At 39.7% G+C, this 19,336-nt stretch overlaps 1 protein-coding gene across 1 annotated transcript in view; it reads left to right on the forward strand.

Moving 5' to 3' along the window:
• Fancd2 overlaps nt 1–19,336 on the forward strand; it is an 84,570-nt gene that overhangs the window by 40,667 nt on the left and 24,567 nt on the right. The window contains exons 19-28 of the mRNA XM_075682096.1: nt 608–715; nt 2,394–2,443; nt 2,887–2,946; nt 3,197–3,398; nt 4,001–4,080; nt 6,415–6,540; nt 14,896–15,112; nt 15,825–15,933; nt 17,068–17,185; nt 18,816–18,912. Coding sequence (XP_075538211.1) covers nt 608–715; nt 2,394–2,443; nt 2,887–2,946; nt 3,197–3,398; nt 4,001–4,080; nt 6,415–6,540; nt 14,896–15,112; nt 15,825–15,933; nt 17,068–17,185; nt 18,816–18,912 — 1,167 coding nt within the window. The remainder of the gene's footprint in view (nt 1–607; nt 716–2,393; nt 2,444–2,886; nt 2,947–3,196; nt 3,399–4,000; nt 4,081–6,414; nt 6,541–14,895; nt 15,113–15,824; nt 15,934–17,067; nt 17,186–18,815; nt 18,913–19,336) is intronic.

A 19,336-nucleotide genomic window follows, 5' to 3' on the forward strand; every position in this document is an offset into this window, starting at 1 on the left:
TACACTACATTATGATGAGATGTTACGAAAGGTTAACGCACCAATTTCTTGTTTATTTCTGGAATAAATTACTTCTTTCTTGCACATTTGTTTACGAGTGGTTTATTATATGCAATGAGCCAGCAATAAATTTTTACACTTAATTTCCCATTATATGACTCCATATAAGGTTTTAATGTTACTCTCAGAAGGATATGGACGACAGCCACAATTTCGATGGCCAGCGGTGATAATGTGCTGCTCTCGTGTGAACACACCTATTTCGTAGTTGTGTATTAATGACAGTAGAAAGCATGTTTGAAATTCAGCATTACTCATGTGCCAAATGTTGGCACAGCAAGCCATCAGCAGATGATCAAACTTGACAGGAGACACTTTCGTGGCCCATTTAAGGCACCAAGTTGTGTTTATTTTGCATGGGAACGCTCACGATCTTTTTTCCTTTCAACATCGATGTCTACACTTATAACAACTGTTGGATATACAGAAGGTATTTTCATATCAGATGCGAGTACATTATGACGAGGTTCAACTACGCATAGTTTCTTAAGGTGTCTGGAATGTAGATCACATTATTCTTCCCTCGTGTTTTTTGTTGTCACTACAGAGCACACTGGACATACTGAGAAACCTCTCACTGTGCCAGATTCGCACGCTTTTTCTCATCATTGCACTCATTGCCTATCGCGGAGGCCGACAAGGGGAAACGTATCAGGTGAGTACAACTCTTCGAGGTACTGCGGCACAAGATAAAAAAGAAATGTGAGAGAAAAAAAAAGGCCTCAAATAGCTATACCTCAACTCGCCCAACACTGTGCCGAAGTACAACTTTGTACCACTTTTTGAAGTGTCGTGATACTCTGTGTCAAGTGTCTTTTGCAATTTTGTAGAGTAGTACTGGCTAGGCTTCATTTCAAATCTCAGGAATGATAATTATTTTAATGTAGTCTACTTCCATCCTTATCTAACCATGATGAGACATGTGAAATTGGTTGAATTCATCCTGCATTTAAAGTTTGGAAGAAATATTAAACATGCACAAGTATCATTTGACATTTTTGGACACGGACACATTAAAAAGTGGTTTAAATAGATCTCACTATGCGAATTCAAAGTGCTCGCACACTTGCCTTGCTGGTGCCATGGTGCTGAAAGTCCTTGTAGTCTTTTGCACTGTACTTTGCTTTAAACCACTTCAGAGAGGAATGCAAAAGCTAGTAGCCTTGTGGATTTTTCTTATCCTTTTATTATTCTTTTTCATCTCACTTTCCTCCCTCTTTATGCCAGTGATTATGCTGGTTTGCCAGGGTAAGAAAGAAAAAAAGGTGAAATAGAAAGCAAACAATGGACTTCGAACCATAGTGGCCCTTCAATGCGCTAAGAACTACCACTACCAGTATCTCTTGCAGCAAGACTAACTTACTGAAAGAAACTCGTAGGCAGATCAGCTTAGCAATTAGCAGAAGTGGACTGTATTGGACTGTACCTTGGACCCTTATAGTGCACACCCTACCTTTCTTCTGGTTGTGATCCTGATGGATTACTAAAGTTGGCATCGAGTAGCTTAGGCTGTAAAGTTTATCGGTGTCCATAATGTTTAAAAAAGTGATGAAATTTCCGAAATTTGGTCTTCTATCTCTTTCTTTTTCTGTTTCTAACTGTAGAAGGATCTATTCTTCTTTAGTCATGCAAAATTCTCCAAGACATTCTAGATTCCTCTTTACTAAAAGTAGGACCTGCTTAACACTCTTTTCACAGTAATGCAAGAAAAGGAATGTATTTTGTCATGTAACTACTTAAACATGTGCGCAAGACATTAAAAGAACAAACTGGTGGGCTAGTTGGTACTGCGTAACTTGAGGCAAAGTGCAAGAGAACAACGAACGCTGCGTCTTCGTTCCCTTCTGTTGTCCTGTGTGCTCTCTTGTGCTTTACCTCAAGTTAACACATTAAGATTTCTCATATGTTTGTATGCTGCGCAACAATATGCAAGCGAAAGGGCGAAACAGCAGACTGAAAACTCAGTATGCCAGTTTGGGCGTGTTTCTACTGGCATTGCTTTGTAACGTTGACTTGTACGTAGTTCATGTCAGTACAAAGAACAAATATGTTAGGTGTGCTACTTTTTCTGTAATTTTAATAGAATGCAAAGCAAAAAACAGTTGTGTGCCGTACTTTCAGTGCTTCTTGGGAGTCTGTACCATGGTCTCTCATAACCCCTCTGTTGCTATGAGACGTTGAAACCAATCGCACATTTTTTTGTGAAATTAGCAAAGTCAGGCGCCAACAAGTTAAATTGTAATGTGATAATTCTTTGTTTTACCAGGTACTGATATTTAAAAGCATAGCTTTTACATGAATTTAGCTAAATTTATTCTTTTTATGCCCCGCAGGATGAGTTGCACATGGTAATACGCAAGATGGTGACAAAATCTTGCCCCAGGTAAGTGTTTGTGTTTTGGGGCAATGATAATGGCTGGATAAGCTCTTGTAGCAAAAGTATTATTTGGGCCTGTGCTGTTTCTCTCTATCATCTGTCATATATTTTAGGCCATGTAACAGACATCTTTGGCACCATTACCAAATGTTAAGAGTTAATGTTAAAAGTTTCCACTTGGTAGTGATGATAGTGGCTTGACAAGCTCTTGTAATGAAGATATTTAGACCTGGGCTGTTTTCTCTCCAGTGTCTGTCATCTGTTACAACAGACGTCTTTGGCACCATTACCAAGTTTAAAGAGTTGATTTCGCTAAACAGTTTTTGCACCAGTAATTTTTCGTATTTATGCTTTGAAAGCACTTAGGTGGGTTGTGCTGGCAGGTGGGTTCTTTTTATGTCAAACATCCTTTTGCATTTTGTGAAAGATGTTTGCCGACATTCTTTCAGATCCAAGAGGATTGGTGTTGTTGCAGCACTGATGACAGTCAAAGCCATGGCCTCAACCAAGTGAGATTTGTTCACTCTGTAGTCCTGCTACTTTGTTTTAATCATGCTTATCTATTTTAGCTTCATCTTCCTTTTATTTGTCCAATTTATTTTAACGATGTACCTCTTGTTTTCGGGTGGCTCTTTATATTTCAATTTGTTGGGATAGCAAAAGTAAACTGGTGCCTTCGTAGCTCATGTGTGCCAAATATGGACTATTTAAAGAGGGAGTTACGGAGTCGAAAAGCACTTCAATGCGCTCATCTTACAGGGGAACCAGGACAAGTGAATCGCTTCAGTTGTCTGCATCTACTTCATCAAGCCATGCCACTCCTGCGGAACTGGTTCAGTCTGCAGTCGAACTCCTTGAGCTCGTGAGAGCATCAACTGCCTGCTGGCCTCAGGCAATGTCTCTCTTTTATGATGAACTCAGCCGCATCGTTATTCGTGGAGAGCTGGGCCAAAGCATTGAGGTAGGCATTCACTGGCTAGAGTATATATAAATAAATTATTTAAATTGTTTAAATTTGTACCGACAGAATGTAATTACTATTCTTCTTTGCCAGATAAGCCAGCTGTACAAGTTCTTGTTTCTGTCTGGCATGAAGGAATTTTATTTCTGACATAGACTAAATGGTGGTCATGGCCTCTGTCTTAATATCTTATTTATTTCACCCCAAATGTCTCAAGCTGGTATTTATTAGAAACGATGGAATTGTGAGATTGCATAATGTAAGGATCACACCATGTGTGTTTTTTTCTTTTCTTTTAATCCTTGGATTGGTGCCATGTTGGAGATGGTCGTGATTCCTTTAATTTGTGGGAGGAAGGTGCAGAGAATATGAAAGAGGTTTCTTAACTGAAAATGTATGAGTCACATGCTCCTAGGTTTCTAGCAGTGATAAAAGCAGCCACCAAAAATGTATTGATTGGCAGGACAGAGCTATCATCAATCAGAAGCACTGTTACCCCATTGACCTGCCCAATAGTAGTTTTAGGGTTCTGGCACGAAATATTCTGTATTTGAAATGGGCCTTTAGACTATTTTGATGCATTGTCAAATGTCATTTTTCAGACCTGGATTAGTGACACCATTATCACAGACTTTCAGGATGATTATATTGTTGATGTGACACCAGGAGAACTGGAGCGAACGTGAGTTCTCAAATGACATCTTTGCCCAATAATTTTTTTTGGATGGAATACAGAGTGCTTCCTGTCGCATCTAGTAAGGGATAGTTTTACTTCAGTTTTTTACTTGCTAATATTTTCATTCTTCTTATTTTTTTGTCTGCAAACTGGCTCCTGTGCACTTGTATCTTAATAGAACAGGAAATGTGGTGACTATTGCAAGCAAACAAATCTACTTTTGCTGTGGTCGTTGTGCATTTTGCAATGATGGCTTGCTCTCCCCCATCCCCCCCTTTTTTTTTTAGTTTTAGTTTACCTGTTGGGTCTTATTAAAAAGTTGAATCTAAAATTTTGTTTGGTGCCCCTACCCAGCTACGAATACCACCACCACCCGTCTGTCTTCTTGTTTTTAATGCAAAGCATTTTTTGTCTTTTACCAGGCATTTTGTGTAGGCAGTTTCCTGCCTTGCCTCGTTTTGAGCATTCTCAATAAAAAAATTGTGTCTGATGGTCGGATGAACCAGGGCCCTTGACAAAAAAGCCTGATCACCTGTTCATTTGACCACAGACACAGGCATACTTGTATATCTTATGCCAATGCCCTCTAGTGTTTTGAGACAATTGCCGCGTGCATTGCATTGCATAGCAACACAACACACTTTTTTTAAAAAGAACAAGAGAACATACTTGCATGTTGTAGATGCTTGCATGCCACAGATACAAGAAGTGAATGCATACGTAATTGCCAACCTTACTATTGTTCTTTGCTTGTATGGTGTCACATAGGAACAAGTCACTTATGAAACCAAGAGCATGACAGTTTTCTGTATATTATACAGCGTTCAAGATTGACCCAGCTCATAATGGAACAGGCTGTAACATCTCTTCACTAAAGCACAATAAATCAGTGGCCATGCTGTTATACTGTCATCGTTGCTTTGCTGTTGTCACACGTGTTCAGATCATGCACACAGTTTTTCGCTTTACATGTTGGTTCATATGGTAGTGCTATGTGTCATCGTTGCTTTGCTGTTGTCACACGTGTTCAGATCATGCACACAGTTTTTCGCTTTACATGTTGGTTCATATGGTAGTGCTATGCAAGAACCCAAACAGTGATTCAGCCAGCTTGCAAAATGCTTTGCATAACATTGATTCCCACAGTACGTGTTATTTGTATAATGTTTTTTTCCAGTTTCATTTTTTAACTAGAAATGTTTCATTTGGAGTCCAAATGGCCACTTTGAAGCTATAGCACATTTGTTGTCAAGGGTGGCACAAGTGAATGCAGATCAGCTGAAGTCAAATCATTTACCACACATCATTTCTTTATCAAATTAATAGAAGACTTGGCTCAAGGAACTGCGTAGCCACCAGCCAGGACCTTCACAGTGGATTGAATGTGACAGTGATACACCTTTAGCAGAGCATGTCCAGCAGTCATCATTGATGTGTTTATGAGAAGGGAGTCAACTGCAACATGATTGTGTTTATAAGTGAAAACTTATGTGAGCTTACACATTGGTTTTCTTAGCTGACCATGATATTGTGCAAGTTCTAGAGGGGTACTATTGACACAACATTTTTTACTTGTATATTGTGTTACATTAATGTCCAAACCCTCTAAACATTAGAAAAAACAACTGGAAAATGTCAGAGCACCTTAAATAAATTACTGTGTGTGTTCCTGTTCTGGTGCCCAAGATGGGATGTGTTGTGACATCATGGTACACTGGCTTGCTCCATTCTTGTGGTCTCTGTGGCTGCTATTCTTGAGTGCAACTGTAAGAAATGTGCACAGCACTCTTGTTTATCTTTCTATGAGCAATGTCATCTTACCTAGCCTTAATGCTACATGAACGTCGGCAAATTTTTTTCTATGGCTTGACGTCACGGTTCATCATGGTTCCAACATTTTGGAACCAGCTTTAATTCTAAATTATATCTGATAGCAAGTGCAGCCCAATCATCATACTTTCTGAGCGTTATCCTTTTATGTGTGAGAAGCGTGTGGTAAAAGTTCTACAACTTCAAAAATGTTAATAGTTTTTAGCGCAGAAAAACGCGCAACATGAGAGAAGGCACACAGAACACAGCGCTGTGGTGTGTGTTTCTTTTTGCTAATAGCTATCAACATACAATGCCACCTAGCCCACCAGTCTGTTGTATCGGCACTCTTAAATTTATTTATTGCCTAATGTGACAACAATGGAATACGGTGGCTACTGTTAGGATGGAGCCATGAGAATTGCTCCACAAAACAACGGAAAGTAAGAGAGACATAGAGAGTGAGATTAGTCTGATGTAAAATGCAAGAATCGTTAATGGTGTCGTTTTGCGTTTTGCATTTTCTCTCAGCGAACCAATCCAACATGAGCTGTGCTATGGCCTGGACCACCTACCTGATGGTGCAATTGCGCTCAATTTGCTTCCCTTGCTTCTTGCTGAGAAGGCACAGCAGCAGCAGCTGAAGCCCAAAAGCAAGTATGTGGCTTTGTGTGCTTCTATTTCTTGATGTGTGATTGATAGGCTTGACTTCTCTGTGGCAAGTTGAAGGTTTATGTGCAACTTTTCTCTCTGTTATTCCTCTCGTCCTTTTTGACCACACGCAAGCTTCGTGGTGTTTGTGTAGAAAAAATGTTAAATGCTGTTGTACTCCTTAGATTGTACGTTGTTGGAAAACCAAGCAAATAGATAGATGCAAATTAATTTATTTATTTATTCATTTATTCATCCTCAGGGTCAAAGATATTACAGAGGGGAGTGGTCACAGATACAAGAGAAGTGGTCGATCCTAATTGTACAATAATAGCTTAATATAGTAATAGCTTTAATACAATAATATCTTTTGTAATATGTATAATAATAACATACTGTAACAAAAAAGAAGCAGTTACGGTGTTACGGTAGGTACAGTATATGCAAAAGAGTTATAACATCACTGTTAAAGCATGCAGGAACAATTCACAATTTTTAATTTCAGCCATTTATGTGGGAAGGCAATTCCACTCTTTTGATGTACGCGGTATGAATGAGGTAACGAATGCGTGAGTTCTACATAACGGAATTTCAACTTTATGAATATGATCTAATCCGTTAGAAACATATTGGGAAACAGAAATTAATTTGTTATGCAAGTGCAGATGGTAGCAAAGCTTATGAAAAATAAACTATGATGTATTTTACATCGGAATGCAAGAGAAGGTAGATTAAGATTAAATTTCATAGCTGTTATGCTGGTGGTACGGCTGTATTGAGAAAATAAAATGAATGAAATTGTTTTAAACCATTTCAAGTGCATGCAACAAATTTTCCTGAAAAGTGCCCTATATTGAAGTTTCGATCTAATTAGTCATTTGTACACGAGAAGCTTTAAGGAAGAAGATGATGTTGAAAAATTTCGACGAATGTAGCCTAAAATGCGATTCTCGCTTTTGTAATGTGTGTTATATGATCATTCCAGCTAAACTTAGAGCCTTATGTGTACACCAAGATACTTGTACGATGATACAAGTTCCAATGGTATGTTATTTAGTCTGTAGACAGGTAGCGCTGTTTTCTATCTGGTTACATGCATAAATTTACATTTAGTTATGTTTAATTCCATTGCCACGTCTTGCACCATGAACAGACTGTGTTAAGGTCAGATTGGAGAATGGTTATGTGGTTATCACAAGTTATTTTCTTATAGATTATGCAATAATCTGCAAAAAGGTGAATATTTGAGGAGATGCAAGAAGGTAGGTCGTTCCTGTGTATTACAAAAAGAAAAGGACCAAGCACGGATGTGAAACTCCAGATTTTGTAGTGCTAAGTCCTGAATTAATGTGGTTAGCTGAAACAAACTGAGATTATTACCTAGGAAACATTCAATCCAGGTCAGAAGTTTAGGGTCACTGTTAAGTAGACTAAGCTCATACAAGTAGTTCATGGCAAACTTTATCGAAAGCTTTCGAGAAGTCAAGGAATATACTGTCGGCTAAAGAAGAGTTATGAAGAATAACATTTAACTTATGTGCAAAAGTTGCTAGTGTTTCACAGGAGTAGGTTTTACAAAAGCCGTGTTGCGATGATGAAAAAAGCTATTTAGATTCAAGGAAGTTTATAATATGCGAGAACAGGATATGTTCAAGAATTTTGCACAGTATGCTAGTAAGGGAGATTGCTCGATAGTTAAACGGGGAATGCCTGCTACCTGATTTATAGAGTGAAACTACTATCCCAGTTTTCCAGTTTGATGGAAGAGAACCAGTATCGAGAGTCTGTTTAAAGACCATAGATAATAAGATAAATAAGCCATTGTACATTTTAAAAATTTTGGTTCAATTTAATGGAATCCTGGTGCAGAAAATGATTTTGGTGGCCTAATAAGTTTTGTTACACTGTTGAAGTTGATTACTACAGGAAACATGGCTGTGTAGTTGTAAGTATGCGAGGGTGGTACTGATGTATTTGTGTTTGAAAAAAAAATTATTTGAGAAGACCTTGTATAGAACTTGACAGCATGCATTCTCGAAAATGGAGTAGCCTGAACTATCAGTTAGGGTGACGCAATGATCTTTGCATGGCTTTATCGTGCGCCAGAATTTCCTTGGTTTGGTTGCGAGCATAGATGGCAGAGTTGTGGTTGAAAAGTTATTCTCGGCTTCTTTTACTGCTTTTATGTATTGGTTAGTTGCTGTCACGTAATCTGTCCAGCGATCATTTGCAGGCGAGTTCTTAGCAAACCTAAAAAGATGTTTCTTTTTGATCGATAGATGCTTTAGGTGTTTGTTGTACTATGGAGCATTTGAATCGGTGCTTACGGTGACAACTGGAACATATTTATTTGTTAAATCAATAATTTTTTCGACAAATATACTCCAGTTAGTGTCAACATTACGGCTGTCAAAGTTGATCACGAAATTATCAAGAAATGCAGCAAGCTCTTTATTACATCAAAGTTTGCATTTTTGTAGTCTTTAATCTTTTTCTTTTGTTTAGGGAGCCTGTGTCGGACTTTGTTTATTTCAAATATGAGTAGAAAATGGTCGCTAAGACTAGGCAGGCATGTAATGTAAGAAACAAGGTCGGCATAAGATGTAAGAATGAGGTCCAGGATGTTAGCGACTGACTGTGTTATTTGAGTTTGTTGATTAACAAGCTAAGCTAATGAGAAAAGCGAATATAAATCTAGGAAATCTTTAGCCAGAGAACAAGATGGGTGAATGCTAGGGGGATTGCAGGACCACCTTATTAGGTATGTTAAAACCACTGAGTAATAGGATAGGAAGATTGTTGTGGTTTGAAGCTACAAAATTTAATACATTATGTAATTCACAGATGAAACATTGTGTTAGATTATGAGGATGATAGCATACACCTTGAATTATTTTCTGATAGGCTATTTGGGTTTCTGCCTTGACGGTCTCTAAACTACTCGCCACTTGTATAACGTGAAAAGGTAGGTCTTTGCGTATGCCTAATAAAACACCGCCACCCTGACGTTCACTACAATTATGACGAAATATTGAAAAATTACGTGCTGCAAAAAAGGTTTCACCACCTTCAATTTTGGGATGAAGCCATGTTTCGGTTAGGTTACATATGTTACATGTTACATCGGCGTTACATGTGTCAATTGCAGATGATAAAAGTTGGCTCTTGTTAAGGATGCTACGAATGTTAGAAAAAAAAGGACACTTTTCGTTGCGCAGGCCCGCTTCTCCTCACTGGTTCCTATGTCGCATCTTGTGATGCTGGGATGGACTGATTAGTATAGGGTGTTGGTGGTGCATGCGTATGCCTTTGGGTTAGTTACGGGTACTGTGGGAAGTTCTTTTATAGTAGCAGTTACGGGGTCATGTACATACTGTTTTTTGTTGATTAGGAGTTTTTATAGCGCAACTGATAGCTCGGTTCACTGGGCTGGTTTTTAGCAAAGATAGTAAGCTTTTGCAAACCTTGCGTGTGGCAGGTGAGAAATCCTCACTGACCGTAATGTTTTGTTCTTTAAGTTTCTGGTGAATGGAAAGCACTGCGTTTTTAGTGCCAAGGTTAGGAAACTTGACAATTATGGGGTGGCGTTTGCTAGTAGCATAGATACCGAGACGGTGTGTACGTTCAATTGAACTATCAGGTAGGCCGCATAGTACTACTCTCAAGTGTCAAGTTTAACTAGAGCCTCGGATTGATCCCATGTTTCCTTAGCATCAGGGATCCCACGTAATAGTAGGTTGCAGCACCGTGATTGGTCCTCAATTTCATTGAGTCATGAATCTGCAGAGTTAAGCCAAGCGTCAACTGCCTCAAGCGATCATTGTATGTTGCATGTAGACTGCCGAACTTCGTCAATGGATTTAGTTTTTACTTCCAGTTTGTGCAGTCTGGTATGAATGGTGCTAATCTTTCCGTCAATGCTTTTCTGGTACTTAATTTATCGTATGTCATATGCCAGCTCAGTCTGGCATTCTGAAGATTGCGTAATACGTGCCTGTAGACCTTTTAGAAATAAAAAAGTAACACTCATTTGCTCCGAAGGATCCTCAGGTAAAGACTCCGTATCTAGAATAGACTTGGAGAGCGTGTCAGGTCCTGGATTTATTCGATATCGCCATGCCCAAGAAGAAAGAACATCATGGAAAAACAATCCACACTGTTGAATAAAGCACTTGTGGGCACAGGAGCACGAGTAGACAACGATGGTCACTTTTCTTAGCAAATAAAGGTGAAATTTTATGCACCTGTAACGCGCAAAAGCGCAGTACATCAGTGATGCTGCCCATCCTGGTGCCTCCATGCCCACTGAAGAGAGCGTCGTGGTTCCATGCATTTACGTTGGCCAGCGAATGTGACGTCAGCACTGGCGCCGTGGATGCAAAGGGAGTGGTGAGGTCGCGTCGCAGAGGAAAGCCAGATTGCAAGTTCACGCGCTGGTAGGCTGGTTGCGCATAGCTGGAATTTTCTTTCATGGATGGCCAGATTACTGTAGGTTTCATTTTGTGGACGGACAGCAGGAAAAACATCTCAACGGCTCCATTTGAATCCTGTAACACGCAAAAGTGCAGTACATCAGTGATGCTGCCCATCTTGGTGCCTCTGTGCCCACTTATGACACGTAATGAGTCCATATGCATTTGAGATAGAAAAAAAATTTCGATGTAAGCTTTGTCAGTCCTGAAACCTGCAAAGTTAGCTGGCTAGCTTCCCTCCCCCCTCCCACCTTTTATTTTTTTCATCACTTCCCTGTTTGTGATGCAGGCAAACTTAATATATCATACCCAGATGTAACATGTTATTGAATGCAATGAACAACATATAAATCTAAAATCTGGTTGCCCTGTTTTATTTGAGTGAATGTTATATGGCTACAGTGCGACATCCATATAGCAAACATAAATTTATCAAAACTCGTGATATTAAGAATTTTAATTTCTTGATCGCAGTTTCATTTATTTATTTACCATGCATTTCTTCAGCTATATAAAGAAGCAATTTGGTTCTGCAGTCTCAATTCAAGTAATGCTTTCATGTACCTCCATTCTTTGTGACAAGCAAAAAATAAAAAGGAACACATTGCTCTACGGTGAATTCATTTGCATATCCTGTCACATCCAAATGTTGCCAGTAAGTGGCATAAAACACCGACCTTGCACAGGACAGAATTCACTGCCTTGTGATTTGTCGTGCAAGTACGAAAACCACGCTAGGTGCTCTTTAGTTTGTTCACAGTCTCATGAATGTGGTCCCAGATGAGCCAGTGACCAGTCAGAACACGAAAGTGCCAACCAGAAGTGAGCTTACAGTGCCTTCGCAACTTAAAAAAAAAAAAAAGTGTTGTCGCAATATGTTTGTGCCACATAATTATCATGAATCAATACTATGAACAGTGTTAGTCATCTTGGCCCCTTTACTCACTTCAGTCTTGTAAACGAAATTACTGCCTTGCCTTGGCAGGCCATGATGATAATGATACACATGTAAGCATAGCATCATTTGATGGCATTGCAACTTTTTTTTGGCATACAAACAAGGTTCTCGCGTGTCTTCTTTTTGTGCATGGCCTTGAATTCGCATGGCTGTCAGTTCGACTGACTGCAGACGTAGCATGCACATCTTGTTTTAAAGGTGATCTGCCACTTGTGCAGGGAGTGGATGGGCCTAGATGGCATGTTATCATGTGAGCTGTCTTCCTGGGCGTTTAGTACTGAGGGTTGCGTAATCTCAAATTTATGAGATGCATTAAAGTGAGAGGCAGATGAAGTATTGGCTCCCCGCTGCCAGTGGTTTTCATGGCATCGTCGTCCCACTGAGGGCAACACTGTCAGCCATGACGATGGAGTGGACGTGAAAACGTAGCTGGCTTCGCTTTGTACTGCCGATGTAAAGATATCGTTTACACGACATGAAACCATATCTTTCATCGCCGATTCTCTAAATTTTAAAAATGATTTTTTTCTCATTCAAACTTGTTTTTTTGTTTTGTTTTTTTCTCAATCACCCGATAATTCGGAAAATATTGTGGCCCCTTCTGTGTAAGAAAAATCTATTAGCGACACTGCTTATTGTGTAAGATGTTGAATTCACTATAGCAATATTTCGATAGGACAAAGCAAATTGCTTATTTTGTCGACTTCATTATATCGAGGTTTAACTGTACATCGATTTCGACCGAAGGTCCCGGCCAGCACCCATGCACGTGTGTGGGCCCACACGTTTATTTCAATCCTAAAATTGGCCTTCACAGGATAATTCGAACTTGACCAGTCGCGTGCACATGCCAGGCCTCTATGATGATTCCAATAGCAATCCCTTTAGTGGTAGCATCTGCCTCGGCGGAGCTTAGGAAACAATGAATGCGTTGAGCACATGTCATCTCCCATTGTAAATGCCTATTTTCAGCCTGCCCTAGCAAGATTTTCAAGCAATGACCATAGATCACAATATCTTATTACGGTATTTATCCAGATTCTACCCTAAATTATTGGTTATAATGCGCTCCTCTTTTATTTTTTCAAGAAAATTGGGCAGTAAGTGCCTCCGTGGGGCAATAGGATTCAAAAACAAAACTGCCTTTGCGGCACTTGTACCTTCTGCTGGATAGCACAAATGTATTGTGGTAAAGATGGCTTTAGAAAACTGGCTGCCATTGTGCAGCACTTATTAGAACCTTTGCCCATTTTTCATGCCAAAAAATTGGATGCTCGTTAGATTCCTAGATTGTCTTGGAGTTTTAATGTCATTTCTAGTTTAGTTTTCTTTAGTTTGTACATAAAATTTGTACATGCATTTGATTTTGGGGCGTTTTAGAATCGAGCGAGTACTGCCAAATGGGGGGGGGGGGGGGGGGGGGACCAACGGTGTGTTTTGGCATCCTTCCACATCATGTTTACTTTGAGCTGCCGGATAATTAGGTCAATTTCTTCTGTCCCATCAGGGTCGAATTTGTGGAATTCAACCGTATATTGCTTTTTTTTTTTTTGTCTTCAGAAATAAAGCAAGGCTGCATTTTCATAAAAAAAGTGTTCAATGAAATGATGTGTACTCCCACTAAGAACTTCAAGGTACTGTGAGAATCTGTTCATCTTACCAGAAGTTTGTCTTAGTGATCTACAGAACTAAATATCTGTTATTCCAGCAGTGCCAAAACGTCCTTGACACAAAATTCTAAATCAGATGTCATTAGAAGCAAAAAGCAGACACAAAAAGAGATATTGGATTTGCCTGACACAAAATATGGCCTAAGCACTCGTGCTTAGCCTGTTGAGTATATTTGTTGCTTGCTGACACTGTCCAAATTTGTGAACTGTCATAAAAGCTGACATTTCACTTGGCTTGCTCAAAAATTCTTTAGGGACCTTGCATTGCTGAAAAAATTTACTGAAGTATGCGGAGGATTATCAACTGCATCATGCATGAAGTTTGTTCTTGTGGCTTCTGGGATGCGTGCACACCTAATTACCAGCCTGCAGAAACACATGGAAGACGTCCTCAATTTTGGTTTCTATAGTGTGAGCGCCGCAGGTTTTCATGTCATAGTCGACAGGGGCATAGCTGTTTACTTCCAAAGAAATATCATTTGCTTCTTTTGTAGCTAGCAGGGTCGCCTCCTCCAAATCTGCCTATCCATGCCTCTCGCTGACCCAAGTGGCAGCTGTCAGTAGCAGCTGTCAAGGTTCGGCTCAACTGAATTTACAGTTTGCATTAAGCAGATTTTTAAAGTGAAGCTGTCTTTGCGAATCCTCACAGACTGTCCTGACTGTGACTGCTGGGTGATGCTGTCTTGCTGGATTGCTTGCACGTAATAAATAAAATAAATCAATAAAATAAATCAATAAATAAATCATTTACGTGTCTGATGGTGGAAACGAACATTGGTCCCTCAGCACAGCAACCTGATGCTCTAAATATTAGGCCACAATTGCATGTATACTTCTATCATGCCAACTAGCTCTTTGCAGTGATCATCGTGTGTGTCATGTTGTGTAGCACGAATGCATGAGAGCACGTGTGCACGCACCAGCTTTTTCCTTTTTCTTTTTTCGGCAATGGCGCAGAAATGAAATGGGCAAATTTATAGCATTTGAATAACTGCTTCACAGAAGCTTCGCTTCACATAGATTTCAAGATGTGCATTGGGTCTGCATAATTTTTCTGTATTGCATCTATGGGAAACAACGAAATGTTCATACATTATTTCCAATATCTGAAAATTCGGCTCAGTCAGCCTCAATTAATGAGTCTACTGGATTCCTTTTATTGCTGGCTGTATTGTGGACAACCTCACTTTTTCAAAGCATGATGTGTTTATTGGCCAAAATTCATTTGCTCACATTGATCTTTTCTATTCTTTTCCTGCAGACACCGTTCTCTGCTCACTCTGTGCTCCTTGTTTCGTCTGCTGCGCATTGCGGAGCAGACGACCAGTGGTGAGGCACTAGAAGGCATAGATGCCCTGCTTGGATGTCCAGTGAAGATGCCAGCTACCGATGTGTGCAGTTCGTTACACACACTTTCTGTCGATCAGCGTGAGACTGTCATCACTTCAGTCTTCTACTGTGTCAACTGGTTTCGAGAAGTGAGTCACTGGTGGTCTTGCACATGTGCACATAACTGCATTCATTGAAGTAAGTGTATTTATAAACATGTGGATGTATACTTTCATAAAAAGGCGCAAATCAGCTATTCTACAAATGAAGAACCGGCATCCACGGCCCAAATTCCATTTCTTCTCGCTGATATGAAGCCAAGTTTCACGAAGGCTTTGTAAAGTTTGGCAGCTTTTTGGTATTGGGAATAATAAGTGGCAAGAATCCAGATTATGCTATCTGTAGTGAGATTGCTGTTTGGGGGAAACAATATGTACTTGGCCATGTCCAAGGGATCACGGTATCTAATTATTTTGTCCTGATGTTTCTATGACATGCTTCGTACTCAATCCCTTCTACACTTATTCGTAAAGTGTTCTTGTAAGGTAAGAAACATAACTTGTATAGTTTCTTTGAAAGAGAGATTCTGGTGTCTTGGCACCTATATATGTTCATGTTCTTTGCACAGTTGAAGTCAGTCTGTTGAGTGTTTAATCTACACCCCAGAGAAATTACTCTTTAATGAATAGAATAGACTTCAGAACACAATTTCACAGCCTAAACTAAGTCTAGACCGGCAATCCTGCAAAAGAGGCATATTCATTCTTAGATTGCATGCCATACTGAGAAAAAAAAATGCTTGAGTAGTGGTCAGCCTTCTGAAATTATACCTGGGCTTTGTTATTGCCCTCCCATGTGCAGCTTGTAAATGGGTTCTGTGCTCTGCGTGATGAGCAGACAAGAGCAAAGATGGCGGACCGGATTCGCCGAATCGTTGAGCTGCAGAAGTACCTTGAGAAGTGGCTGCAAGGTAATATTTGTCTACTGGTAATAATAGTTACTGATCACATGGTTTTGTTCCTGAAATATTGAGTTGGCTTCGTAAGCCAGTGTGTTACGTCTTAATTGCATATTTTGTGGCAACTGAACCATAAAAAAGAAGTCAGCATTGGTCTAAGAGTAGGGTGCAGTGCATATGGCAAATGTGTCCAAGTCATAAACTACACTTTGCAGATTTTCTTCAAAGCAAAGCAGTGTAGCCTGTGTATTTCATTTTGCCAGTAAAACCAGTGGAGCTAAAGCTTGTTAGTGGGAGCTGAGGACAGTGCAGTGAGCAATGGGAAATAAGAATTATAGACATCACATTTAAGAAGTTGAATGGGACAAGCATGGATTAGAGAACAAAAACGAATGCATGTTTATATTCTGATAAGTATACATTTGGATAAGCAAAACAAATTTGCTTTACCGTTGTTTAAAAATATTCGATTTCTATCAAACCATGTAAGGATGCATTTGATATGAGTTTGATTCAAATTTGGGTTAGTGACATGGTGAGGAAGTGAAGAAAAAGTACCTAAACAGGATGTGTAATACAGAGGACAGATAACTGTTGGCCTGTTAGATCAAAAGAATGGACTGATCAGGTGAATGGGCTGAATGATCAGGTCGAGTGTTGAGGTTGGGTTATTGACAGGATTGAGGTTGGCACATTTGGCATTAGACAACATTAATTGGGCTTGTATGATCATAAGAATGATAATGTTCATATGAGATAGATTGTTAATTAAATCATTTTCATGTCAAGCTTTTCATGGTAAATTTTTTCTGATTAAAGTTGCTTCCTACATGTTGATACTGCGGCCAACTAAATAATTTCTTGTCCTCTAAACGAAAGACTGGAATACATGAACTCCTCACATTTGAAAGGCGAATTGTTTGACATTGAAATTCTTATGTCCACACTTTTTTTAATTTAATTTACAGCATAGTCTATTTGGTTCATCACCTGTGCCTAATGTACAGTGTGGCATAATAAAAAGAATAAAGCTGAAGTGAAACGAACATTACTGGGATTGTGTTAGTGGTACTCATCTTGTGCACATTTAATGTGGCTTTTGTCCAATGTCGTAATTCGTACGCCTTTAACACATTCCTATATCAGGTGTGCCCGGCTACCTTCCTCCGTTGGCAGTGTTTGACATCGATGATGCAGATACCAAGCCTCCAGTTGTCAACAACCCAGCAGGGAAGAAAAAGCGCAAAGGAAAAGCAACTGGAAAGTGTGTGGATTTGTCTTTTTAAACAGAACACCGACATGAGTGTCATGAGTGCATGTGTTCATTAAGGGCAGCTCTCTTGCCATGAATGTCTTAACTGAAAATTGTTTGTGCATGTTATTTTCATCATAAACAAAGAACGCATACATGCAAGGTGGCCTGTTGGTGCACATGACTTTTGCCATCTAGGGCTGCTTCACGGAAATGCATTGCTGTAGAGATGCTTGTTGCTTAACTGGAAGCAGCAGTGGAAGTGGTCGTTACTAAGCGTGCAAAAAAATGAAGAAATGTTTAGAGGAGCTTTGCTTTACATCAATAACTTTGTGGGCTTGCTTCTACAAAAAGATTGCAGTATTGTGCGCTGTTGCATGTACAGTCAGCGTCACTCTTGTGTAGAGCACGGGAACGGCGGCTGCTGGGCCACTCTGGAGGCAGCCAGCAACATCTAACGGTAGCTGCTGGGATCGAGATAAGAAGTGTCTGGGCACGCGCGGCTGACGCGTCTAATCTCGGGCCCAGCCACTACCTTTAGACATTGCTGGCTGGCTGCGGAGCGCCCCGGCGGCAGCTGTTCGCGCGCTTTACACAAGGATGATGCGCACTGTACTTCCCTGTTTCTCCTTTTCAGACAATTGCAATTACAGATAGTGCCATGCACATGTGGGCTATGTCCATAACATTGCAGTAATTAATACTGTGCAGAGTGGCTTACACAAATCATTCATAGCGCCAACAGGAACCTTCAACCTGCTTGTGTTTGTTAGGATTCTTGCATTCTCTAGGGAATATTGCTTGGATCATCACAAGGCAGCACATCACTACAAGGCATTCGTTTAATTTGCGGGTGTACATTTTACCTGCTGCAATGGCTCAGTGGATATGGCAGTCTGCTGCTCATCAGGAGGTTGTGGGTTTGATTCCTGGCAACCATTGCCACATTTCAGCAGGGATATAATTCGAAGGTGCTCATGCATTTATGTGGTCCAGCTGAAAAAAATAGAATTGCAACTCAGTCTACCAACTGGAGCGGAAAATGCATGTACAAGGAATGAATGGTAAAGATTGGATAAGTTGTATGCAGCCCTGTACTCGCTGTAGTTATTCTTACAGCAGGAATTGAAAGTAGAGATATGTTATCATGCTATGAGAAAAGTGGAAGTAAATAAACTTTCTTTATATATACATGGCGTTAACTCGTAGAACAGTCTGAATTACTGCGGCATTTTAGGAACAAGCAAACACGTGAAATTTTGTTTAAGAAATTTTATTGACACTGCAGCTTTCTTTTTTTCTTCTAATTTTAGTTTTATTAAAATGATGATAAAAAAGATAATCTTGGCATGCAAATACAGTGCCGGCTACTCCTTGGCTCTTGAACAGGTGGCATAGTTATATTTATAGCTTTGTGCACTTTTTCACATAATTTTGTAGGAGAAAGAGCATAAGAACAGTGAATACACACACAGTGGCATTATTGCATAAAAGTAAAAGCACCATGACATAAAGAAAAAACTCAAAGCAACAATGTGAACAGCAGAAATATCATATAACAGCAAAAGTTAGGAAAAAAACTCTCAAGGGTGTGAACTGCATTACTATCACAAAGTTTGCTGCATATTGTGTTCTTGCACAGGGGCAAAAAGCGAAAGCTTTCCTCTGACGATGAAGACTCCGGCGATGAGGCTGGGCCGTCTGCCAGATCTGCTTCACCTCCAGATCGAGATGAAGATGTAAGCTAAATGGAAACTGATTGCAACAAATAGAATTTTATTTCTGAAGCTCTTTTTCTTTAGTATTAGGAAACTAATAGTATGAGAGTTTGGTCATGTTCACAGACAGTCCTATGGAAGCATAAAAATAAGAAAGCAATAGCACAAACATATTAGTTGTGATTTTGTTCTTAAAAACTATGCAGAAAGCTTACTACACCATAGATAGGTTTCCCGAAATTTTCCTGATTTCTGATCGTTTTCTATCTCCTGACAACAATGACATCAGGATACAGTGACAGCCAGCTGTCATAAAACCTGTGGCTTATATTCAATGCAACTTGGGAGATTTTTTTCTATATTTCCACCACTGACAACAGAAGCTATGTTTGGTGTCAATTAAATCAAAATAGCTTTGCTATGGGGCCTAGCAGTCTTCAGAACA

Source organism: Dermacentor variabilis, chromosome 2 (genome assembly GCF_050947875.1).
Source record: "Dermacentor variabilis isolate Ectoservices chromosome 2, ASM5094787v1, whole genome shotgun sequence".
Lineage (NCBI taxonomy): Eukaryota > Metazoa > Arthropoda > Arachnida > Ixodida > Ixodidae > Dermacentor > Dermacentor variabilis.